The sequence below is a fragment of the Ochlerotatus camptorhynchus genome, unplaced genomic scaffold (assembly GCF_037179485.1).
Source record: "Ochlerotatus camptorhynchus isolate MF236.1 unplaced genomic scaffold, CSIRO-AGI_Acam_v1.1 ptg000062l, whole genome shotgun sequence".
Classification (NCBI taxonomy): domain Eukaryota; kingdom Metazoa; phylum Arthropoda; class Insecta; order Diptera; family Culicidae; genus Ochlerotatus; species Ochlerotatus camptorhynchus.
Window position 1 is genome coordinate 6202294 of NW_027040552.1, and position 27164 is coordinate 6229457.

General features: G+C 37.9%; 1 protein-coding gene across 1 annotated transcript in view; it reads right to left on the reverse strand.

The window, feature by feature from the left end:
• The window catches only part of LOC135696849 (acyl-CoA Delta(11) desaturase-like), a 97576-nt gene extending 84693 nt beyond the window's left edge, over nucleotides 1-12883 (reverse strand). Inside the window, exon 1 of the mRNA XM_065216383.1 lies at nucleotides 12514-12883. Coding sequence (XP_065072455.1) covers nucleotides 12514-12868 — 355 coding nt within the window. The 5' untranslated portion in view covers nucleotides 12869-12883. The remainder of the gene's footprint in view (nucleotides 1-12513) is intronic.
• Nucleotides 12884-27164: the final 14281 nt, after the last annotated feature.

Consider the following 27164-nt stretch of genomic DNA (forward strand, 5'->3'; position numbering starts at 1 on the left):
TCTTAGTACAACATTGAAGATTAGGGGGATTCAGTTATTGAATTTCAAAGTCAGAGCAAAAGCTCGTATACAGGTTATCTACCTGTTCAATGTTTTGATAGTATACCGCAAATTACAGAAGAAATAATTCCACTTCCGCCAAGAGATACATCTACCGTTCCAACTTCCTCACGCGTTTCAACTTGTCCCGGTGCACAGTGGGACGAAATCAAAAAAGAGGGACATGGACATTTGCAACGAAACTATTGAGTTTAGAATTTGGATGTCTTCTAGAATGTTTCTTCAATTTTTAATTACTATATTGCTGTGGTGTATTTTTTGCTAAAGGGGGGTGTACGCTAAGATAATAAAATAACTTTTTATGTCTTGTTAAAATTGATGACCATCTATGAAAACCATTTTGAGAAACTTTGTTGAAGGCGTCAATTTTCCATCTCTCAAGTGGACGAAGTTATAGGGTGAAAATGGAGTACAAACGGTAGTACCCCCTTAAGAACCGTTTTTTTACAAAACCTTTTTAATTTGAATATTCCAATTTTTTCAGTGTTGTACGAAGTGCTAAGTGCTTTAAAATTGCACATTTTTGCACTATACAAATCGCTATCTCTTTGTTTAAGGATTTAAGTCCCTTTTTATCCGCTATCTGTAAGGGGGTTTATCTTGCAGGTTAGCATGTATTAGCAGCTAATCTCATCGTTATATTGTTCAGCATCTTCTACTCTACTGTGACATATACAAGTCATAGGGGGATCCAAGGGGATGCCTAATGAACTTTCTAAAAAAATGCCTCAATGTTTTGTTACGTTTTGCCGTTTTCATAACCATTCACCGTCAACGGCGTTGGTGGTGTAGTGGTAAGCGTGATTACCTCTCACCCTAGCAGGCCTGGGTTCAATCCCAGTCGGTGCCGCCGGGATGTTCTGAGGCATAACATCTCTGATCACGCCTTCCTTCGGATGGGAAGTAAAGCCGTTGGTCCCCGGTTCATGAGTTGATGGGTCGATAGGTAGGGTCCAGGTGTGGGAGATGCCTTCCTGGCACGTCGGTAGCATTGGTGCTCAGCACGGAAAACAAGATCGACGGAAAAAACAACCAAAGGAAAAAAAAAAAAAAAACCATTCACCATTAGAGTGGGTTCGTCAAAATTCGTCCAATGCCTATTCTGGTTCCCAGCAACTGGGCAAAATTTGAACAATTCTGGTAATAATCTCGATTTGCGAGAGAATTTAAAATTTTGTATGGGAAACGGAACTATTCATTTGCTTACCAAAAATCCAAATATTGCTCAAATTTCACCAAAACTCGGACTTAGATTGAGAGTACTATACCAAACAACTATGTCAAAGCTACAACCCAGTCTATTGTACATACTTGGAAAAAATGGGCATGAAAACAGCAAAAAAAAAATTGAGTTACAATATTATAAAATTCATAAGGCATCCCCTTGGATCCCCCAATGAATTGTATATGTAACAGTAGAGTAAAAGATAATGATCAAAATATCGTTGAGATTACCCAACAAACATTGAAAGCTGAATAAGAGCTTATTCAGGCAAAAATATGCTTCTTCAGCTTAAAACTAGCTTATTCAACTATTAATCAACTCAAATTGTTTGTTGGGTAGCTGCTAATACCTGCTTGCCCTGTAAAGTTAGTGTTGAAAAATTATAAATACTTTAAATAAAGAGATAGCAGAAATGTTTATTTTAAGAGCACTTACAACTTTGTAAAACATTGAAAAAAAAAAAAAATCAAACTTAAAAGTTATGGTAAAACCGTTTCTTAAGGAGGTACTAGCGTTTGTACTCCATTTTAACCCTATGCTTCGTCCACTTGAGAGATAGAAAATTGACGTCTTGGACAAAGTTTCTTAAAATGACTTCATATACAATGTTTTCATATATGTCCGTCAATTTCAACAAGACATAAAAAAGTATTTTTTTTATCTTAGTGTATACCCCTCTTAATAAAAATAAAGTACTCCATAAATGAAGAAAAAAATTTAAAGACATCAAAATGCTACATTCAATAGTTTCGTCGAAATGGCGATGCCCCACTATTTTTTTTTTCGTCCCACTGTGGGGTGAAGGATATTGGATTTTGGTTGGACCTATTTATGTCATTTTTGCACTGCGTCCTAAATGTATGCGGTGTTTTCCAATATTCATTTTACATGACATGACATGGACATGAAAAATGTGTGTTTGGTGAAAAAGTCTACCGTTCTAGCAACAATCAATACGAAACTAACGATTTTAAATTGAAACACTACTTGACTAGCCTATTGGTCCCAAGCAAATCGACTAACGTACCCCATTCTAGTCGAAATTCCAGTACTACACTATGTTTGTTTTGATTCGCTATGAAAGTTTGACACATAAAATGAGGGGTTAGTGGATTTTCCTTAAGTTTCGAGGGGTGAATCGATTAGCTTGGGACCGAAGATAGTACCAGAGCTGAGCCAAAAAGTTGAGCTCGTTTCTTCGGGACCTTCTGGTCTTAGACTGTCCTCTATGGTTCTAGTTTCTAATAAAACTAAAGAATAAATAATGTTCTCATAATACGATTTAATTGAACATTTTTATTCAGGAATGAATTTGAATCATAGTTCGACCTATTATATAAAGTTTCACTTGTATGTATAAGAACCCGCAGAGCCAAGTGTCATAAACTAATCAACAGCCGCTAAATATAAGGTATTATGGTCACATAAAGCACATATTTGTTGGAATCGGGTAACCAGTTCCGAAAATATGACCGGAACATGCTGCGGTTTATCTCAGGCATGAGGCTAATTGCGACCTCAAACGAATAAAACTTATCATGTGACACCTCAAATCACATTAGAACTAAAAAAACTAGTTCAAGGGTAGACATTTCTCTCCCGTCCAGTGCCACATTGGCCATGTTTCAATCACCCCGGAGAAGTGGCCAGATTCTGAATATGGTCAAAAACCATTGAATCACATTGCAATTCAACAAGCAGTTCAATGGCAATTATTAGGAATAGCCAGGATCACGCTGGCCACATCCGGTCAATTTCCGGAAACCCCTAGGGATTAGCCAGTTTTAAACTTGGATCAAAATCCATTACGCGATGCCTCAAATATGAGAATTCATCTACATCCTCTATGCTCTGTTTAAGAAAGTTGTGACTAGGAAAGTAAACAGAAAATCATGTTGATGCGAGCAGAGGAAATTGCAAGCAAACCGAAGGCTTGATAACACCGAACTTTCTCTGCAGCGGTCTTGGGTCGTTTCGGAGAACCGTTTGCCTGACGATCTATCGTATCCAACTGGCTGTAAAACATATCTGGTACCTCTTATATACAAATAGATTAACATCCGAAGTCCATCCCTTTTTACATAGATTTTCTGCACAAAAAATACTTTCTAAGCTCCGCCCGTGGCAGGATTTCCTGCCGTTTTTTTTATGAATGGGGCGGGGCTTAAAGTATCTTTTGTGTAGAATATATAAAAAAAAAGGATGGACTTAGGATGTTAATATTATTGCATGTATAGAGGTACCAGATAGTCATGTCTGATTTTCATCGCTTATCGATTATTTGCTAATCGATTACAGTAATCAACATCGATTAATCTACATAAAATAATCGATTAATTTTAATACTGATCTCTGATAACAAAGAAAACAATCGTCTTTTAGAAGGTGTTTTAACAAGCTGTAGATTATTTATCCTTGGATAATGCATAAATTATTGCTTTGATGTATAACAATTCAATAAAATACACTTTTACTCTTTACACTTATTAACACTTTTATTAGAAATATAGGGTTTTATTACGGGTGTCACTACACTTAAGAATGAAATTTTTGATTGCCGTACAAATTAAATGGTAATCACTTCACCGTGACGACAAGTGACAAGTTTTCACCGTAAAGTGAAATCCGTAATAAGCCCCATAGTGAGAGAAAAGGCAACTTGCATCTTAACGATGAATTTATTTTGTCTTTGGACTGCAATCTCATTGTCTAAAAAAAAAACACTTACTCAAACTAAACATTTCCTCCAACAGGATTGTAGGAATAGTATCATTTTGAGATGAGGGCCAGACAAACGGTTTCTCAGCTTTGAAAATAACCATTTTGTCAGGCTTCTGCATTCATTTTCCATCAGATGTCACTGCTGTTGTTTGCGGTGACATATTTCGGAAACTACGCATATTCTGTTTTCCGTTTATTGTTCACAGAGGACAGTGCAGTGAAAAACATGTCTGGTTCCTCTATATATGCATTTTGATTAACATCCGAAGTCCCTCCTTTTTCACACATTCTGCACACAAAATAGCTCACCCCTCACAGGAATTCCCACCGATTTTTATTAATGGGGCGGGGCATAAAGTATCTTTTGTGCAGAATATGTTGTGACATGTTTTGCAGTGTCATGTTAGGTACTCTTTGTTGTAGTCTGTGAGAGGGAAATCACAAATCAAATGTCATCAAAATACATGGCATGATGAGATATTAAGCTCGTGAGAGAGAATTTTCTTTCTCAAATTTAAATTTTTGGCGCTCTAGGGACTGATAGTAAAGCGGTTAAAGAAATGTATGGGAAAAACTTTTTCATTTAATTCTAGCTTGTTTAACAAAATTTCCAGGAAAAAAAGTGAACGAAACAGTCCATCTGCGTGAAAAATAGCCTTGACTAACTGGTTCATTGTCTGATCTGCTTTAGAGAATAGACGTTCTGAACAGCTTTGCCAGGTTGTTTTGTAACTTATCGGTATCTAATGTTTAAATAATCGGTATTTATTGGTATTCATTATTTTAATTGATATTATATTTTTGCCTTTTTGAAGGCGAAAATTCAAACTAAGAACGAAAAATGTGCTTTCCAGATAAGTTCGAACAAATTTCCGAGGAATATTTGAATTAGTCTCTTAATGATACCCAAACAACTTCCAGAGAAAGAATGAAAAATTAATGAAGCCAATTCCAGGGGAAGTCAGAAGAAGCTCGGAATAACCTTCCAATACAAGTCGGAAAAACCCTGCGTGCGTTCAAAGAACCGGTGGGTTGAAGTTAAAATGCAATCAAAAGTACTTAAAGTAATTAATGCGTTTTGAAGTAGTACTGACGGTATTTAAATCAACTATCCGTATTTAATGTAATTAAAAGTATAGGAATTTCATTAATTTACTTTAATTACGCAATTTCGACTGTAATTAAAGGAGTTAAAAAGTAGCTAATGTTCTACATTGTGTAATTAATGAAATTAAAGCAGTAGTTAATGGAATTAATTTAATTACAGCCATTGCCTGCGTTGGAGTTAAAGGTTATTGCGTGCCCCTAGGAAAAACCAACCGAGAAGGACTTATGGAGAAGCTTTCAGAGGGCGAAAAAAAAAATTTGGGAGAACTCGATAGATACACCGGGCAAAACTTTTATTGAACTTCCTGGAGACGCTGGGAGAAACTTCTGGAAAAAGTTGGAAGCCAGAGGGCTTACGGAACAGTCGCACGAGTACTTCAAGGAGAAGTTGGGGGGAAATCTGGTAGAAATAGATTTCTGGCTGGCACAACATTCCCTGAAGTTCCTTACATGTTCAAACGATCCAGCAATATTTCTGATATTCATTAAACATCCCTCAAAACCCCACAATGTCCCTGAAGTTTTCAGAACATTCCTGAAATGCACTTTGGAATATCCCTCAATTCAACTGAACTCCTTGAAAGTTCTAGCAACTTTCCTGAAGTTAATGGGAATGTTTTGAAGTTCACAAAGTTTTCATGAACTTCTCGAAACTTTGCTAAAGTTTTCGTAAATTCCTTGAGTTTCTCTGAACTCCTTTAAAAGCTTCAGAATTTTTCTGGATTTGATGTGCCCTGATGTTCTCAGAGCTTTCCTAAAGTTATCTCAATTCTCCTGAAGCAAATGGAACTGTCCTGCAAACCATAAAATTTCCATGAAGATTTTTGGACTTGTGAAGTTGCCAAAATATGTCAGATGTTCCTTAAGAACACTGGACTTTCTCAAAATTTCCGGTTTCTCGAGTTTTAATAGCAGTTAATGAAACTGTCTTCAATTTATCAGAACTGCAAGGGTAGATCTTTAAACTTACCCAAAAGTCCAAACTATTCTGAATATTCAGAACTCCTGCATATTTCCTGAAGCTAATGGAACCGCGATAAAATTCTTGAAGCATTCCTGCAGTTCCAGGGAAGTTGCAAAAAAAAAACTGACGGGAGAAGACGGAAGAACCTTTCGAGCAAAGCCAGAAAAAAAATACAAGGGATGCCTAAACATCTTTCCGAAAAGACTTGGAAAATAACTTACAGGGTAAGGTGGGCGAAAATTCCTAGGAAAGTTGGAAGAAAGTTCAAAGGGAAGATCAAAGAAATTTCAGGAAGTTGAAATATTAACCGATTTGTTCATTTAAGTATTTCCCGATTTCGAGGAATTACTGGGATGAGCCATCAGCTGTTTCTCGACTGGCTCCTTGGTTACCAAAAACGGCGAGAAAATTGAAGCTTTAGTCGAAAGAGTATCAAGAAAAAAGATATTTTTAAAAAAGAAACTTTTTTAGAGCTGGCTCAAAAATTTGAATGTTCTAAAAGATAAAAGTGAGAGACAATAGTTTCCTCGGAAAGTTCAGTGCTGCCTGGTAGTAATAATTTTGATTGTTAAAAAAACGGTATAAATAGGTTTTAAAACTCAACAATCGTTATTCTGAGAAACATTATCTGTATATTGGTATCAAGTTTGAAAATCGGTATAAATACCGATAAATCGGTATATCTGGCAACGCTGGTTCTGAACTTCAAGTTGGGATGGAACATAGTTTATTTTTTTTTTTTGTTCATTAATTTATTTGATAAGGCTCAACCGAATTAACTTTACAGAGCCGAGGATTCTTGGTCACTATACAATACATCTTAAAACTATAGTCAAAAGGTACAACATAATAAACACTTTATCTTCCGCTATCCAAAAAGCCTCCTCCATCAGAACTGGAGCCGCTTCCAGTAGTTTCATTGTATGGCAAATTGTTGTACGCCAACGAGGGTCAGAGCGCGTCCATTGCAGCAATGGACGCAAAACGTGGTCAGCACTCACACACTCATCACGAAACGGTTGCTTTCCAAAGTCGACGACGCATCGACCGAAAGAACTGCTGATGAAGAACAATGAGGAGGACCACACAATGGTTGCTGCCGAGAAAACAGACGATCGCGTGGCACACATCGAGAGTGGCCTGCTTTTGTCGACAGCCGAGTGAACACTGGAACATAGTTTAATCGATGCTCTGTTGACTTGGTGTTCTATATACACTAAAATAAATTCAACTCCTACTTCCAATGAAAATTGACATAACCGAAGCCAATTAATCGATTAGCAGATAATCAAGGCATTGAATACTCGATTATTTTAACAGATAATCGATAAGCTCGATTAATCGAGTAGTAATCGGACATCACTAGTCAGCAGTTCCATTTCAAATGACGATTTTTTTTTTAAATTTTTTGATCGACCTTCTACGGTTATGTTGAAACTTTACACAGTTGTTTTTTATTGTCCAACATTCCATTTTACATATTTGGTTCCCTAGTTTTGCACACGACTTACACTTGAAAAGGGCTTATGCAAAAATGATACGCATCAATAGAAAAATATATATTTTGCGAACGATTTGTTTGACTGAGATGGTGTCTCTGAAGAAGTTGCGGACAAGTATTGTGCCTCACCGTCCGAAGCGGTAATGAGCAGAGGCACGACAGCAGCGCTGTTTGATATCTTTTCAGGTTCGAGCTGAACGATGTGCAACCAAATGGTGCTCGCCTATGAAAACTGGATTTGAAAAAAACGTGTATTTCATGAAAACAGTGATACAATTATCATTTGCACATTAAAAAAATATATGGAAAATTAGAAAAGTATTTGTTTTAGCAGATTTGTAGAGTAATATCCTTTCGTTTGGTGTATTTAGATTTTAATTCCATCTACAAATGACAAAGTTACAAGCTTTCAAAACCTAACACTATTTCAACATACATATTTTTTGATTTGCACCCCAATATAGTTGAAAAAGACGTAGTTCTACGTCAAAAATCACGTGTATTGTAAACTATTTTTATGAATCCTGGAGATGAACCAGTTTTAGGTGAAATCTTTTTTAATAAATAGCTTGTCTAGTGGTGTTGAGTACTTGGAACTGATGAAGTCTCCTCCATCAGAACTGGAGCCGCTTCCAGTAGTTTCATTGTATGGCAAATTGTTGTACGCCAACGAGGGTCAGAGCGCGTCCATTGCAGCAATGGACGCAAAACGTGGTCAGCACTCACACACTCATCACGAAACGGTTGCTTTCCAAAGTCGACGACGCATCGACCGAAAGAACTGCTGATGAAGAACAATGAGGAGGACCACACAATGGTTGCTGCCGAGAAAACAGACGATCGCGTGGCACACATCGAGAGTGGCCTGCTTTTGTCGACAGCCGAGTGAACACTGGAACATAGTTTAATCGATGCTCTGTTGACTTGGTGTTCTATATACACTAAAATAAATTCAACTCCTACTTCCAATGAAAATTGACATAACCGAAGCCAATTAATCGATTAGCAGATAATCAAGGCATTGAATACTCGATTATTTTAACAGATAATCGATAAGCTCGATTAATCGAGTAGTAATCGGACATCACTAGTCAGCAGTTCCATTTCAAATGACGATTTTTTTTTTAAATTTTTTGATCGACCTTCTACGGTTATGTTGAAACTTTACACAGTTGTTTTTTATTGTCCAACATTCCATTTTACATATTTGGTTCCCTAGTTTTGCACACGACTTACACTTGAAAAGGGCTTATGCAAAAATGATACGCATCAATAGAAAAATATATATTTTGCGAACGATTTGTTTGACTGAGATGGTGTCTCTGAAGAAGTTGCGGACAAGTATTGTGCCTCACCGTCCGAAGCGGTAATGAGCAGAGGCACGACAGCAGCGCTGTTTGATATCTTTTCAGGTTCGAGCTGAACGATGTGCAACCAAATGGTGCTCGCCTATGAAAACTGGATTTGAAAAAAACGTGTATTTCATGAAAACAGTGATACAATTATCATTTGCACATTAAAAAAATATATGGAAAATTAGAAAAGTATTTGTTTTAGCAGATTTGTAGAGTAATATCCTTTCGTTTGGTGTATTTAGATTTTAATTCCATCTACAAATGACAAAGTTACAAGCTTTCAAAACCTAACACTATTTCAACATACATATTTTTTGATTTGCACCCCAATATAGTTGAAAAAGACGTAGTTCTACGTCAAAAATCACGTGTATTGTAAACTATTTTTATGAATCCTGGAGATGAACCAGTTTTAGGTGAAATCTTTTTTAATAAATAGCTTGTCTAGTGGTGTTGAGTACTTGGAACTGATGAAGTCTACAAGTAGTAGACGATATACGCGTATCTGTTAAAATATAACGGAATTTAAAGGAAATAAACCAACCCACTCAAAGCTCTTCATAAAGATAGCTAAAGATGCCTACAAATTTTAAGATGTTTACTCATACTATGAACCCCCATTAATTTGAACGATTTTGCTTGCATATCAAATGCCATGTCGCATTTTCTGGAAGATAATAATCAGCATCAATAAATCGATTAAATACCAAGATATAAGGAAAACAAATCGACATCATTCTTCTTCTTCCTCGCATTTCAAGCTTATTGCATATCGCATATTAGCTTATTGCGTGCTCTCAACTTAGTGTTCTAGATGCACTTCCACAGTTATAAATTGAGAGCTTTCGATGCCTGTACCATTTTTGCATTAGTATAATTGTGTGGCAAGTACAATCATACTTTATGCCCCAGGGAAGTCGAGAAATTTTCCAAACCGAAAAATTCCTAGACTGAACCGGGAATCGAACTCAGCCACCTCCAGCATGGTCTTGCTTTGTAGCTGCGCCTTTACCGACTGAGCTAAAGGAGGCCCAAATCGACATCAGTAATACGTGTAACTCAAAATGTTTTCTTGGCTTGCTTTCGACGTCCATATGAAGTGGAAAAAAACATATTTTCTGATGTTAAAAAAGATGTGCCACCAACGATGGCTGACCCAATTGTTTACGTACGGTTTATTCATCTACAATTTGTTAGTGGGTACGTGAAGCTAAGGTTTTCTGTCTAGATACTCGGGTGCTAAAATCAAACGAGATGACTCTCTAGTCATAGTGGATTGGGAAACACACACACAAGAGTAGGCTTTGCGTGTGTTCGAACCTGACGTTTGTTTTTTTTCCGTGGAGTTTTTTTTTAATCTATAATCGGTTGCTGATCTGGCCATAACCAGGCGCAGGTGACAATTTATAGTTCCTCATTCTAGGTCCCTATTATTTGCCGCTGAGAAGCTGGTCTGAAGCTAAGTAGAACCTCCACCAGACGTCCCATTATTCGTCCCATCATTTGTTGAGTCGCAGCGTTTAACCTGACTATTGGCCACGAAAAGGCTTGCCAATGCACATCAAAAATCGGCTACACACATCCGAACATTTGTTCATCTCAAATCGAAGGAAGACTTTTCGTGCAACTACCATAAACCGGACTAGTTCATGTTGATCTTCGTCAAGATTCGTCTACAATTTGGACTTCTACATCAACACATGTCAGGCAGCCTTTAGGTTTGATTGGCTAAACTTGGTGAGTTTGTTCCATTTTGTAAATTTTTATCTTTTCAAACCAGTAACGTTGGGAGATCACCTTTTTGTGGTGCGTTACTGGTGTAAGATCTACCAACGATCCCTAGTCATGACAGCTTCAAACTAGGGAATCAGGATTTTCCAGCAATCAAAGAATCACATTTTAGTCCTTGTTATTTTTTATGACTTGATAATAGTGACAAGACTTGGGTAGTGACCACCGCGTCTTTATGCATTTCTATATTGTATATTTCAAAAATATTGTTTATGTTCATAGATTTCACATAATCTTTTTCCCTTTGGCCTTCTCCTTTTCCTTTCCCTCTTCTCTTTTCAGAAAGCAAGTAATAACGCTATAGCCATAAGTCATAAAAGGCTAGGACAAGAGTTAGTGCTCATGCCCCAACTGTCAGAAGAAAATGGAGCATCACTTAACCTTTCTAGCTTTGATATTCACAACGTCTAACCCATCATATAATTACCAAAATCGGAACGTACGGTACGAGATGTCCACGTTTCATCCATTTATTGGATTCTGAAGCATCGTGTTTAGATCTTCGATTTAAACAGGCCCGATGTTTTCTGAATCATTTTGTCCCTTAAATGCTGCACAGTAGGCCTGGCCAGTTTGATATGTGTGACGCATCTTCGATGTGAAACATATATCAAATAGACAAGAAAAATAAGGTAGGTATATAGGGGAAATGTAGGTAATGTCGGCCTACATGTCCCTAATTTGGGCCCATTCATAAATTCAGCAATCGACTAAATTTTCAATAGCGACCAAAAATATCCATTAGTACCGTCCTAATGACGCGTTCATCTAAATAAAATTGATAAATAGCAGACTTTTAGCGATGGGCCCAAATTAGGGACATGTAGGCCGACATTACCTACATTTCCCCTATATATCATTTTCCAGGAGGCTTTCAAGAACTGGCTGTGTTGGTGTTAGATTAGATTAGATTAGATAGTGGATGGGGAAACACACACTTAGTTCAAAAATTCACCGAACGTAAACATTACAGAAAACAGTTCAAAGCAGATCACAATTTTCACCAACGTGAGTGGTTCGTGTTTCAAGAGCTGTATGAAACGGATTACCAATATATTATTGCGAAATGACCCTTAGGTTTCGTTCAACTTGGTTGCTCCATCTTATTCCTTTCCCAAATTATTGCAATCCTCGTCTCTCCCTTATATACGTAAAAAATGGTGAAAACACCTTTAATGCGGTTTTTTTTATGTAGACCTGCTTTTTGTAAATCTTCTAAGTCTTTGATGTCGTGGAGAGCATTTCTCAATATTATGAAATGCACAACTTTACCCAAGAAACCCTCTCCCTAGGACGCTCTATTTAATAGTTAAAATCGTGTGCATTCATAAGTGGTGGAAACAATAACTAAACAGAAACCTTAAAAAGTTGGTGTTTTGTAAACCGAGCAAGTTTGTCGAAGACCGTAGAGCTGTAGAACATATACCCACGGCTTTGGAGATTTCGGTCACGCTACCGGCCTAACTGGCCTTATGTTCTTTTGTAATCTGACAGAACATGTGTTATTTTCATGTTATCGACTTGTATAATCTATTGATTCGAGTTTTCAAAGCATTAGTGTTCTATACAAATACAAAGCTAAAAAACGATTAATTTCTCGATTGATTGATTTTTCAGGACTGGGGTCCCTTCTCCACATTGGGGACCCTGACTTTAGCCCACCATCGCCCTACCGTTAATACGACACTGGGTGGAAATTCCTTTGAATACATACTGCTGGCTTACACTGGCAAATTTGAACGCATTTCAACTTATTTATAGATACACTCCTTACCATTCTATTACTTACCCCATATTAGTGTGTAAATCGTTGTTCCCGTGTAGTATTTCAGTAGTGCTAAGATTGCAACCAAATGAATCAACGTGATTGAAAACACATTATGCCACTTAATTTCCGCATCGAACTTTAATCCAAAGTAATCGTGAAGTATGCACGTCAACTGCTGTCCCAACTTCGTCTGCTTCCATGTGTTGTAGTGCTCCAAATATTTCATCACATCCTGCTCGGTTGTGCTTCGACTATCACTCAAATCTAACCCGTTATTGTTAATATCTTCGATGATATGTTTCTGTTTGACAATTTGTTCCTCCATTGTTTGCGATATGTAGTTGAAACTAACCGATTTAATTTGTTCGGTGACCATTTTGTTCACTTTACTGGTAGAGATTTCTTCTGTATGCTGAAATTAGTACAATATTGATTTCTTCACATTCAACACTTAAACACACACTTTTTTCGTTTCAACTTTGCGTATCATTCTGGCTAAAGTAAATCACTGCCAGACTTGACGCAGCTTTATATCATTTCAATATTTTAAGAATCCAGCAAACAACCGCAAACTCCGCTGAACCATCCACATTTGAATCGCTCGTACGTGATACGCCACCGGACGCCAAGTTTCTACTGAAGCTTTGCTCGGTGGGAGAACCTTTTTCCCGGAGTTGTTACCTGTAATGTAACGTATGATCGGTAAAAACGGTGCTCGATTGACGTATGCAATCGACCAGTCAAAGTCGTTTGAAACCCATTAGCGCAATGACGATGACACCTAGTGGTAACATATTTTTTGCCCAAATTGTTTCCCTTGTTCTCCGTTCTGATTGTAATAGTTCAAACGCGAGAAACGATCGATTTTTGCCCCCGATGAATCGATTAGTGGCGCGTTTGTTGATTTCGCAATTGGTAATTGCGGGATGGATGCTTTTTTCTCGTCTGTACTCATTTCTGAAACGCTTGAACGTGAAAAATTGAAGGTCATGACTCGTCTAGCGATCGAATTTTTTTTGGGGATACTTCAATTTAACGATCATATTTTAAGCTGGAAAATTTTTGCACAGCATCCCCCCTTTGTGTTCTTTGAGCATTTCCGCAGATGTTATACAGCACTGTACTCAACAAGGGGTGAAGGTGGTATTTGCCACACAGAAAAATCTGAGTGGCGAAAACATGGCTTGGATTACAAACCAAGGCTGTGAACCAGTTGCCGGAATATGGCATGGATTTTCGAACATAGACTATAACCATAGAGGTAGAAGAAATTGAAACCCAACTAAAACATAATAGAAATAATGCATAGTATGTAAGTAAAACATTGTAACCATTGTATGTAGTCTACTTTGCTTGAGGTTCCGAAGAAACGTGCTCAACTTTTCGGCTCAGCTCTGGTACTCTCTTTGGTCCCAAGCTAATCGATGCACCTGTGCATCTGTCAAACTTTCATAGCGAATCATAACAAACATAGTCTAGTGCTAGAATTTCGACTAGATTGGGGTACGTTAATCGATTTGCTTGGGAACAATAGACTAGTCAAGTAGTGAGCCAATTTTAAATCGTTAATTTCCACCAGTTTCTAATACTCAGGGTGGCAAGTGAACCAGGAAAACCAGGAAAACCGGGAAAAAGTCGGGAATTTATTGTCAGCAGGAAAAACCGGGAAAAACAGGAATTTCATAAGTCCACCAGGAAAATAATCTTGTTTGTATAATTTAACTAGGTTTTAAATTTTATGTATGTCAAAGTTTCTTGTTATAATCAGATCAAAACTAACCATTTTGTTCAAGCTAAATCTTTCACACAGCTAAACATTGGTGAACAAAATTTACCCAGAGAATTTAGTATATATATTTTGTATTTATTTTTAATTTAATTTTTTTCTCGAATCAATTGCATGTATGATTTGTGCTTAATTGATAGCAGACTTAAGCAGTGCTGACGCGTAACTAGTTTGAAGTACCTGTTCAACATGTTCAATAAAAAAGTTCTACTTCTAAAAACTTCAGATAAGGCCTTCGAACTTCATGCAATTTCTACAAAATTCGGGAAAGTCTTACAAGTTTCAGGAAAATCCTGTGAACTACTGTGATGACCTACGACGGTCAGGAAATCTCTCCGACTCTTCAGAGAAGTTCTATAAATTTCATAGAAGTGTTACGAACTTCAGGGAAGTCCTTTAATCTTTGGGGAATAACTAGGAATTTTACAGAATTTTCAACAGATTTAATGTAACTTCTACGACATTTAGGCATTGCTTAAAACTTAAGGATAATCCTATGACACTTATGGATTTTTTCCGAGCTTCAGAGAAGTCTTCAATACTCTTGGGAAGTCCTTTGAACTTAACATAGTTCTCCAAGCTCAAAAAAGTTCCTAGAACTTCCGAGAAGTCAATTGAACTACAGGTAGTCCTACGAAATTCATGGGAGCTCTCCAAACTTCAGGGAATTTCCAAGAAATTAAGGAAAGACCCACACACTTTTGGAAAACCCTTGGATATTTAAAGTCTTATGAACTTCAGCGAAGCTCTTCTAAATTTAGGGCCCTCATATATTCAGTTAAGTCCTTCAAACTTCAGGGAAGTCCTCAGATCTACGGGAAAGTTCTTCGAACTTACGAACTTCTGAGAATTTCTACGAATTCGTCATACTTCTATGATATTTAAGAAATTCCTATGAATTTCAAAAAACTCCGAACTTCAGGGAAGTCCTGAGATCTTAAAAAAAGTCCTTCGAACTTCGGGGAAGTCCCATAAAATTCAGGCAATACAAACTTCAAAGAACCCTTCAGGAAAGATCTTAACGCTTCAGGGAAGCTCTACGAACTTTAGCGAGTTTCTATGGACTTCTGCAGTCAGCCTTTTTAATAAGTTTCTGCAAATTCTGTACAGAGATGAGCTACCCTACATAGTACACGCCTATATGGGCGCCCAAAATAGTATGCCGCACGTAAGTATATCACCAAAACAACTCAAGATCCAGAAATAAAAACCGATGGCACTGCAGAATAATGAGGTAACTTCTACAATGTACTGTAATTTGTACAATAATACTCATATTACTCATATTACTTTAAACAATCGTCACGTCACGAGAAAATTGAAACATTGAACGTCGCGTGATAGTGGAATTTAATCAAGGCCTAAATACTTTTTCGTAGCCTTTTGTTTTCGGATTTGAAAGATCGTCGGTTGCAGTGGCTTGCTTACTGAGCAGAAAAACGCGGTCCTAGGTCATATTAAACATGTATGGTAAGATCGCTTGTTTATCGTGTATTTTGCTAAACCTTTCGTTGTCGTCGGTGCCGGGTATGAATAGTTATAACAACTTGAGTAACGGTATAATGTGATATGAGGGGCTCGGTGGCCTTAGAGCAACCGTTTTTGCTTACTGAGCAGAACATCCTGAGTCTAATCTCAAGCCCATCCACATCAAGATTCGTCAATCGTTTTATTTGTTAATATGACTACATGGTAATAACAGCAACTCGATGATTACAAAGGAGCTCGTTTGCCTAGTAGCAAACGTTTTTGCTTACTGAGTAGAAGACCGTGGGTTCAATCCCAAGCTCCTTCGCATTACGATCGTTAGGACATCAATTCAGGTTATCGTTTACCAAAACTAACCCTGCTGCAAACCCAACATCCCTGTGATTCCTCGTGGAAGTGCAGAGGACTTCTCGGCTTCGCGCTGGCGCTGGTATTGCCTAATTCGAGATCACCAGTTTTTACACATTGAGGATGATTGCTAGTCCCAAGCATCGTCTAATGGTTCTCTGTGTAATTACAGCTGGTCTGGCAATAACAGAGTAGCAACCGTGGGCGGTCATTCATGCTCTTCTTCTCTTCTCTTCAGCAGTCAGTCTTTTGAATAATAAGAGTTATTAAACCAGCGTTGTTTATGAAATCTTTTAATCATATGATTTTGAAATCATGTTGTTATCAAAATTCCGCTAAATAAGATCCTTAATCGTTGAAAATTTGCGGAAAATTTAAACAAACTGGAAATCTGTAAAATTGCTAGAAGCAAAAGTTTGTTTATAGCGTCCTCATTCATATCACAGTTCGCAATTTCACCTTGATATAAACTAGCCCGTTGGCTAAAAATCTCAATAATAAAGTTAAAAAATCGCAGTTTCAAAAACAGAAATCTCAAAATTTAAGGGCTTACACACTAAGATTTTGGTTCCGTGTTCGGTAAATTTTACCGAATTCAGAACAGCTGAACGTTCGGTAAAACTTTGACCTTCATTTTAAAGGCTATTGAATTTGAAAATAATTTGAAAAGATGTTCAACCTTGTTTAAATGATCAAATCTTGTCAGTCTTGTCAGTCAGTCAGTCAAATCTTGTTTAGTGGAGATTTAGTTTCAAAGTAGCTGAAAAGCAATTGAATTGAATTGCATAAATTTTACCGAACAGTTCAGCTGTTCAGATCTCGGTAAAAATTACCGAAGTCGGCGATAATTTCTAAGTGTGTATAGATCTCTAGATTTCAGACATTAGATAGGGCTCCGCCAAGAACGGAAATGGGCGATTACGACGAAGTAGCGCTCTACCCTAGTATGGTTTTATGATAAATTTCCATCTGTCAGTTTTCACGGTAAATTGACACTTAGAAAATGTTCGAAAATTCTTTTGTTGGTGATGACAATCACTTTGATATTGTTCATGCAAATGGTTAAATCTAACGTGTAATATGTATTATTATGTTCCCTTCAATTATGTTCAAAAATGGTCAATCAGGAATCCTTATTGCCGGATGCCTTATTGCCGGTATCCATTATTGACGGACTATCCGCGAATAAGGATACCTACAGCTTTTGGAATTTTCACTAAGTGGGGGATTATCTAATTTATTTCAGTGGAGGCGAACCAGCCTAAGGCTGAAAGCCTCCTAAATAAAGCTAAATAATAATAATAATAATTTATTTCAATACATAAAGCTATAGTGCGCAGTGAGAGATTTCTGAACTAATATGGGCACCATCCGATAGGATTTGGTAACCTGAACATATTTGCATATTTGAACAAGTTCCATACATTATAGCGCCCGTCATTAGTAACATAAAAGTGAAGTGCCTCTAGCGGCGAAGTTCCAAATTAAAACTGAATCTAATGACATATACTTAAAGAGTTCTAACCCAGTAACACCCTGTACAACATTTTTGTCGACAGAATATATCGACCTATTCGACAAAGTTGTTGTACTGGGTTAGACCCAGGCCAGTGACAAGGCCTATACCAACAGCAGCGTTTGTCCCGGGCTAAAATCGTTTATTTTGCTGTGCTGGGCCCGCTGTCACGGTATAACATGTTGCTTACGCGTCTGCCAGTGGGCTGGTTAGACCTCTACAAGTCTGTGTCATTGGATTCCGGTTTAATTGGGAACTACGGCGCTAGAGGCGCTTCACCTTTATGTTTATGAACTTGGGTCCAACATAGAATATTTCCCGAACCTGGCCATGCAGCAAGTTGCTGTCTTCAGCAAAGTTGTTCAGGTGACCAAGTCCTATCGGATGATGGCCATATTAGTTCAGAAATCGCTCACTACGCAGCGCTAGTGTGCACATGAGCTTTCTGTATAAGCTGTATCTCAAAATCCTGACCTGAATATGCCATGACTGGAAAGCCAATACATACAGGATATTGCATTTTCAGTGTGAGTATTTTCAGAACAGAGCTGACGTGTAGAGGTCGAAAATCTAAGTTGAACGCCAATTTTAAATCCAAGATGGTGGCCATCGGTTTTAGAAATACTGTCAAATACCCTACAATATGGGTATTTCCGGAACGAAGACAACGAGTAAAGGTCGAAAATCGATGTTCGACGCCTTTTTGGAATGCAATATGGTGGTCATCGGTTTTAATAAAAGTAAAGTCTGGAACGCGCAAAAATTTTTCAACTTCAAATTGGTGTATTTCTGTTAAAAATGCATAACAAAAACCTGAAATGCTGCATTTGGAAGTTGAGTGTATATACAATGGTTGCTATGATGAGTTTTCACCGTTTGCTCTCCAGTTTTCAAAAAGAACGTCCTAGCAAGAGGAGCAGCGTGTCCAAATTTTGCTCGCGCAGCAAGAGAATCGACGTTCTCACACGCTAAGTTGGCAAAATTGCTGGAAGTGGCCAAATTGATCGTGACAAACGTTTCAAAAGTATTCGGGGAACGTCTGTCGACCGCCAGGAAACCTGGAAGCGACGACGAATAAGGTGCCGGTGAAATATAAGCGGAATCCTAGCCTCTCCATCCGGCACGTCGCTGGCAAGCTCAATGTCTCCTATACTACTGTGCAGTGGGCCAAGAAACGAGCCGGGTTGTCGACGTTTAAGAAGGTGAAGGTGGCGAATCGAGATTACAAACAAAACACGTCGGCAAAGCAGCGGTCCCGAAAGCTGTATACGAATCTGCTCACAAAGTTCGACTGTGTCGTCATGGACGACGAAACTTATGTGAAGGCGGATTTCAAGCAGCTTTATACTGCATCAGGAAAAGGGAATTTTATACTGCATCAGGAAAAGGCAAGGTGGCTGAAATTTTCAAAACCGTCAAACTATCGAAGTTCCCGAAAAAATATCTCGTCTGGCACGTGGGGTCTAAAAAGCGGCATTTTCATTACTACGGGAACCATCAATCAAGAGATCTACGTCTCTTCTTCTAGCCTGAAAAAGTGGCTGCTCATTCCTAAAGCAACATAATAGACCTGTGCTGTTCTGGCCGTACTTGGCGAGCTGCCACTATAAGAAAAACCCAACAAACAATTTTAGCTGCAGACTAGCTTATACAGGCAAAAATTAGCTGTATAAGCCAATTTTCGGCTGAATAAGCTAATCTGCAGCTAAAATTGTTAGTTGGGAAGGTAACCGAGTGGTACGATGCGAATAACGTGGTTGTGGTACCCAAAGACCACAACCCTCCCAACAGCCCAGAACTCCGCCCTATCGAACTAATAAATCCAAGGAAAACAAGCAGCAGTTTAAATCTATCTATCGCATTCGTGCTTTGGACACAACCCTCAACTTTTTTTTTATTTGAAAAAAAAAACGATTCTACACGTTATCCCCGTTCCAAACATACCCAAATTGCAGGAATCGACAGTTTTTTTTTTACAAAACCGATGACCACGATCTTGGATTCCAAAATGGTGGTGGACATTGAATTTTGACATCTACTCGGTCTCGTTCCCATCCCCCCTCGGCCGCCATCTTGGATTCCAAACTGGCGTTCAACATCGATAACCCATATTGCAGGGTATTTGAAAGTTTTTCTAAAACAGACGTCCACCATCTTGGAATCCAAAACGGCGTCCAGCATCGATTATTGGCCTTTACACGTCACCCCTGTTCCGAATACACTCAATTGTACAGCGAATGTAAAAATATTAGGTTTACTTCGAGATATAGCATATTCATGAAGTTCGCATGCACGTTAGCGCCATTTAGTGAGAGAATTCCGAGCTAATACGTCCGTCGTCATCTAAACAACTTAGCTGAAGACAGTAACCTTGTATAGGCTAGGAGCTCAAGATACAGCTTATATAGGAAGTTTGTATGCATACTAGCGCATAGTGAGATAATTCTTATGTAGTATGACCACCATCCTGAAGGACTTGGTCACCTGAACAACTTTGCTCAAGACGGCAACTTCAGCGGCACCGGTGGTGTAGTGGCAAGCGTGATTGCCTCTCACCCCAAAGGGCCTGAGTTCAATCACAGTCGGCGCCACCGGGATTTCTGAGGCATTAAATCTCTGATCAGGGCACACTGGACCAGAAATGCAATCTTGCGAAGCAAAATTAATAACTCCGAAACGAAGCATTTCCGCGACTTGGTGTCTTGGGTAAAGTTTCTCATCATCATAAGGACCATATATTGACATTAACAAGTAGTTTAAAAATCTTGAGCAAATATGGCGCCACAATCTAACTTCTTTATCTGACGTTTTGGAGACTTGATGTCTTGGGCAAAGTTGTTTGCCTTGACAAGAAAACAATTCTGTTGAAGACGAAAAGATTTCCACAGCCTACTGGTTCCGAGTTATATGGAGTTGAAGAAAAAAATGTCGAAAATATGTTTTTTTCTTTCTGTTTGGGTTTTTTTTGCTGACAACCATATAATGTTATATTTGTCTCTTATACAAATGCATAGAATGAATAACTTTTGTGAAGAAACATACTGGTTTAAGCTTCAAATTTTAAAGATATTGTTGAAAAACCGAAAAAACAACATTTTTTTAACTTTAATATTTTCTAAAGCGCAACAAATCGCAACCTGACATTTTCAGCAAAAATTAAGCAATACTCGATAAACAAAATATCAAAATTTGAGAGAGGTATATTTTGGTGTTTTTGAGATTTCATCATTTCAGTGGAGCATGTATTTTTTTTCTATAACTATTTTTAATACATTGAAATGGCGTTTTGAAAACTCTCTTGAAAAAACCATACAAAATTCAAACTAAAAGCGCCAGCTCATCTTAAAACCCAATGAGCTGAAACTTTCAGAGAATTTTTTTTCTCACCTTAAGCCACAAATCTAGGGGTTGGCCCGTGGAAAATTAGAACTTTTACTTTTCTGGGCCAGTCTACTGAGACAATAGCATCGAAATAGATTCATAGAGTATATACGTATCATTTGGGGTCTCAGATAGCCTAGTTGGTAATATTACGATATTACGAAACCTGATGCGGCGGGTTAGATTCGAGGTCTAGTCAAGGGAAATTTTCTCGACTTCCCTGGGCATAGAGCATCATTGTACTGGTCATACAATATACAAATGCATGCATTGCATAGATAGCTCTCAATCAATAACTGTGGAAGTGCAACTAGGTTGAGAGCCGGCAAACGCTCATTAAAAGAACGTCAAAGAGGATACGTATCATTTGCGAACTATTGCCATGTATATAAAATGTTTTAGATTCTCCAAATCGCTGGGAACTTGTGATCAAATGATCTACTAAATCAAACACGACTGATTGATTGATTGATTGATTTATCTTTATTTAGGAGGCTTGCAGCCTGAGGCTGGTTCCACGAACACGACTGAGACTAAGCTCTTAGCATCAAATCTTGTAATAAAAGAATCATAGAGTAGCATCATATACGATTAATTTACAAATAGGGTAAATGTGCCAGTTTTGGCCAAAGTGCTTCCTTAATTGGACCAATTTAAAATTAAAATTTTATCATTCTTCACCAAATTTATTTCGATACGTGGTTAGAATATAGATCGTGCCATATATGTACTCAATTAACACCATGAAAATTTATTTGAAATTTGTGTTGGACTCTAGGCTCTACAACTGGAGCACTAGTGCCACTAAACTTTACTTAAACTTACGCTATCAGAAGTTCAACATTTTTGAAATCAACATGGATTTCAGATCATTCCCTTCAATACTTTAAAAATAACTGAGTCAATGTTCTTAGCAGCGAAACATATCCAACCTGATTTATGGAGTCTATGCGCATAGTTTATGAGCTTTTCCATGAATATATGATGTTCTAGGTCTTACAAATTGGCCTGGAGTATAGATCATATTATCTATTGTATCAAACACGGTTGATACAATGTTCAAACAGTTTCCTGTAATCAATATACATCAGTTACAATCAATTTCTATGTATATTAGATGTTCTAGAATGTATGATGTGGAGATACTGAAGCTCAGCTCAAATGAGCTACTACACAATCATCGACTGAGTCAATGTCTTTAGAAATGAAACATATCCAAACAAATTGCATAAAGTTCAAGCGCATCTTTTACGAACAATTTTCTGGTTGGTTCAGCAAATCTACCTACGCAGTTTTATTGATTTTCTGCACATTGTTTTGGTTATCTTTCATGAATAAATCATGTTTTAAGTTCTCCAAATTATCCATCGATTCAGATCATTTGATCTGGTAGATTATCCTCATTTGTTCTAGCCTTTGTACCGGCCGTGGTTGATTGGAGAACGATTTGGAGAACCTAGATCATCCATTATACATGAAAATGAATCTTGGATTGTGCACATATCCTGTATCCATCTGATTAAACATACATTATTGCTGAGGGCAACGTGCAAGCTCTGGATAATCAGCAGTTCACTAGTAGTAGTAGTAGATTTAAAGACCCTAGTATATTTTAAGATTAAGTAAACTTATGCTGAATTATTAATCAACATAGCAATGCATGTCTACTTGTAGTTGCTAAGGGTCCCTGTTCAGGATCAAGTGCATGTTCTCAAACATAATTTTTAAATTTTTCATAAGGTTTTGGATATCTGAGACATCAAGTTTGGTTGTAAACTTCTTCTTTCTTATTTTTAATGTAAAATGAGCATCCGAAAGTACAACTTTGCCGAAGATAGTATGGTACTAAATATCACCTGTGATTTTATACAGTCAATCGTAGAGAGTGAGAATATATGTCCCATCTGTCTTGAAATGGTTAAAGAAAAGATGCATTTTAAAATTATAAAAAACTCAAAAAGGTTTCAAAAACATACCCTTGAACAGAAATGGTCGCTCGATCTGTGGATATGCACATGATCTCCAAAACCAAAGTGCCAAACGTTTCATCCAAATTGTTGACGCTGGTGTTAGGTTGTTTGTTCATTTTCCATTGAATCGCTCTTCTGTTTTAACCACCAGGCTTCGTACATAAATTACGTAACTCATAAAGGGGGAGGGGATCGAACTTGTCGAATGTTTCATAACAGATCGTCCACAGTGAAAACAATAAATAATTAATAATAAAAAAATAATTTGCTGTTAACTAACTCCACGCGTTATCTATAACATAATAAAAACTATTCAAACTGTTAATAGATATTTTGTATTCAATCTTGAATCAAATGAGGGCTCGAGCGTGTTAGATTTACGTAATGGGTGGGAGGGTGGGTGAGTCTTCTCAAGCATTACTTATTGTTACATACGGGGGAGGGAGGGTTATAAAATCTGGATTTTTTCCGTTACGTAATTTGTGTACCGTGCCTAACCATCTTACTTCCCCAATGTTCGTTTTGCATGAGCGAAACGTGCGTAAAGTAACCCCTCCAGATATGCGGTGGGTGGTATCCTCCACCCACCGCTGTTGCTCGACTGTCCTTCAACCATTTTCTGTAGATAACTTATGGATTATGGTTGACACTAATCACATACAAAAAATCTGCGTGATTGGTTAAAGGGCAGCCGAAAAACAGCGGTGGGTGAACAGTACCACCCATCGCATATATGGAGGGGCTACTGTATTCGCTAATTAGTCTGGTACGCTTCTTAATATCAAGCCCATAGTTTGAATGAATTCTGCTTTCTTTTCGCAGTACGGTTATTTATCTGGGGACCTTAAGTTTGCTACAAGACAATCTCTGAAGGGCTCAATCTCATATAATAATTGCTAGAATTTTACAGATTTTGTCTGTCAGCCTTCCGTTGAGGAAGGTTTTCGAAAATTAAAACTCTGCCTCACCCACAAGGCCACTGTTCACTACTATTCTGATGGGGTAGTTTCAGTCTCAGACGCACCTGTAGCAAGATTTGGAAAGCCTTGAACTCGTTGGCAAATCCGGTTGTTGTTGTTGCCAAAAGCTCATTAATGCGTATTTTATGCGTCTGGTTTGCAAATTTTCACAACGCATCTGCCATACTGCTGTCCATCGTCATCTCACCCGTTGCCGTTGGAAATTATTTCTCTCATACTTAAAGATTTCCTTTGTTCCGGACGGTTATTATTTGATGTAATTTGGACCATGCTTCTGTACAATGGAAATGCCGAGGGTAGGGATTTATTGTTTACCTTTGCAATTCACGTTTTGCGAACTTTCGCTCAGTCGAAACTAGATGGGGGCGTGGCTATCTGGGGTTTCGCGATACGCGCTTCTAATCTGGTTTCCGAATGTTGTGTTGATACAGTTAGACCTGTGTGCCGACGTATTTGTTTTCGGGCAATTGGCGCAACTTTTGGCATTCAAAACGTTTGCTACAGGACAACTTATATGTTCAAAAATTTGCATGTTTTGATAGTGTGTGTCTTGGACCTTCAGCAAAAAATGTTTGTTGGGATGTTTTATTATTTTGTAACAGTTCGTTTGTCCCGGCAAGTTCAGTAGCAAGAGACCCTTTGAGCTGGTAATCACGAGGAGCTTCGCGGACAAGATGTGCAGCGTATGGTCACCTGACTATAGATACTGTGTAGTGTGAAGTGAAAGAATTACTTTGACGATAAACAAGGGTTTTTACCCTTCTTACAAAGAAGGGTATAGATATCACTTGAAAAACCGACTATCGATTCGAGGCCCGGAGGGCCGAGTGTCATATACCATTCGACTCAGCTCGACGAGATCGGAAGATGTATGTGTGTGTGTGTGTGTATGTGTGTATGTGTGTATGTGTGTGTATGTAACGAAATGAATGCGCTCACGTTTCTCAGCAATCGCTCAACCGATTTGGACAAACTCGGCGCCAAATGATAGGTCTTGGGGTCCCATTGAACGCTATTGAACGGTTTTGGAATCGGTGAACCGGTTCCGGAGATATGGCCGGAATAAGATCCGGTGAATATGGGCCTTCACGCTGGATTTAACGGAAAACGTATCAAAACCATCATGCGACACATCAAATTACTACAGAATTCAAAAATAAGATCAATGCAAGTCGTGTTAAGTGTTCCAGACCACATTGGACACACTTGGACATGTTCCGGGTACCCCGGGGAAGTTGCTTGAATATGAATTGAATTAAAACCCATTTAATCACATTAAAATACGATGATAAGGTGATTGGTAGCCTCACCAAATAGACTACACCCGGATATATTCCGGGTACCCCCAGGCAGTGGCGTAGCGTCACTGGATGACACGGGGATGGGGGGCTTGGTCACTGATAATGACAATAAAATAAATAAACTTGAATAAGTAAGAAGGGTCTGATCACACCATAGGTGGATAAATTCGGGTTTTTATTAAACTAATTGGTTGGATTGGATTAGTCTACTGCAGTTTGTTCTGTTTGTGGGTGTGGGTAAAATTAACTCATTTTTAGGAGAGTGCTATTTCTAGTAATGTTATTCAGATGGATAAGACCTACACACTAATCGAGTCAGTACGGTTTTACCGAGTTTTTGAATTGCGGAACTGTTCGGTAAAAGTTTAAAAATCTGTGGAAAATTTATTTATGAGAAAATTTGTTCTGAACTTGTACATTCTTAGTTCTGTTAACCCCATTTAATGATAGAAAATAAAATTGGTCGATTTAATTGAGCTACTCTGCCTTTAAGACTTTTCTTATGAAGACGATTTCGTACGAATTGTGATGTCAGTTGAATGGAAAACCCCCTTCAATCTGGTTCGCAATTTTCGGAGCTGATAGTCCCCGGTCCAGCTCCGCCTTCTTCACGATAGCTCTGTCAATTAGGTCAGTTGTCTTTGAAGGACGCCCCAATCGCTTAGCTGGTGAGATAGAACCACGCTTTTTGTACATCTGCACAATTCTAGTGACCGTATATTTGTGAAGCTGGACAATATCAGCAATATCACGGTAGCTTTTGCCAGTTTTGTGATGTTTAATAATCAAATTTCGGATGCTGATCGAAATTTGGTCTTTTTTGGGCATTTTGAAACAAATAACTTCCAATTTTGAACACAAAACTGAAATTTTGAGCACGAAAACTTCAAGAGCACTAAATGACAGATAGACACAATGTTTACATTCGATAAAGTTGCAGAATACACACTAAAACTCTGTAAAACACACTTAAATCATAAATACAAACTGATGGATGATGGTGGATAAACTTTTTTTGCGCAATTTTTTACCATTTTTCATCATTTATCACATGAAATCTCAAGAAAAGATATAAACGCCGTATTTTCAATGGCAATGTGATAAATAAACATAAATTGATAAATCATGGAGGAACACCCATAAAATTAAACTGATTTTCACCAGAAAAACAAAAAAAAATTGTGGATAAACTTTTTTTGCATACTGTATGTAAGATACAAATTCCAATGGATTTTTTAGAAGTATTTATATAGAGTTTTGACTACAACGTCAAGTCCATTGTTTAAGTTCAAGGTGGTTCTGTGTGAAATTACATGACGATTGTAAAGAGGACTACAGGTTAATCTAATGAATATTCTAAATAAATTCAGGGAAGAATGCAAAGAGAGTTCTTATGAGAACTTCAAAGAAATTCCGAGAGTATTGAATTCTGAGGGAATTAGAAAGATAATTTCAAGTGAGATCTGATGAAAATTTTAAGGGACATCCATGAAGAATATCAAGGGTTTCGAATTTTCAATTAAATTTCTGAACCATTGATTTTGTCATTTATATATTATTAAATGGAACAGCAAAATAATATCGTAGTTCTACGTCAACACAACCCTTAACTGTTTTGAAGGAAGAAGCGTCACTAGAAAAATTACCGAGATCGCGAGGCGATGGAATATCTGTACCGCGTAAACGACAAGCGGAAGTTCTACGAGAAGCATGCCAAGGCTACGTGCTGCAAGCCGATATTAGCAAGGACTTCCCAAGTAACCAACAAGCCCGTTAATCGCCCTTTTTGCTATATACTGAAACTGAAATAAACTTCGGAAACCCTATATTTATCTTATATCGCAAAAAGGGCGATTATTGGGTAGTTAGGGAGCTTGGTGGTTACTTGGTTTGGATAGTATC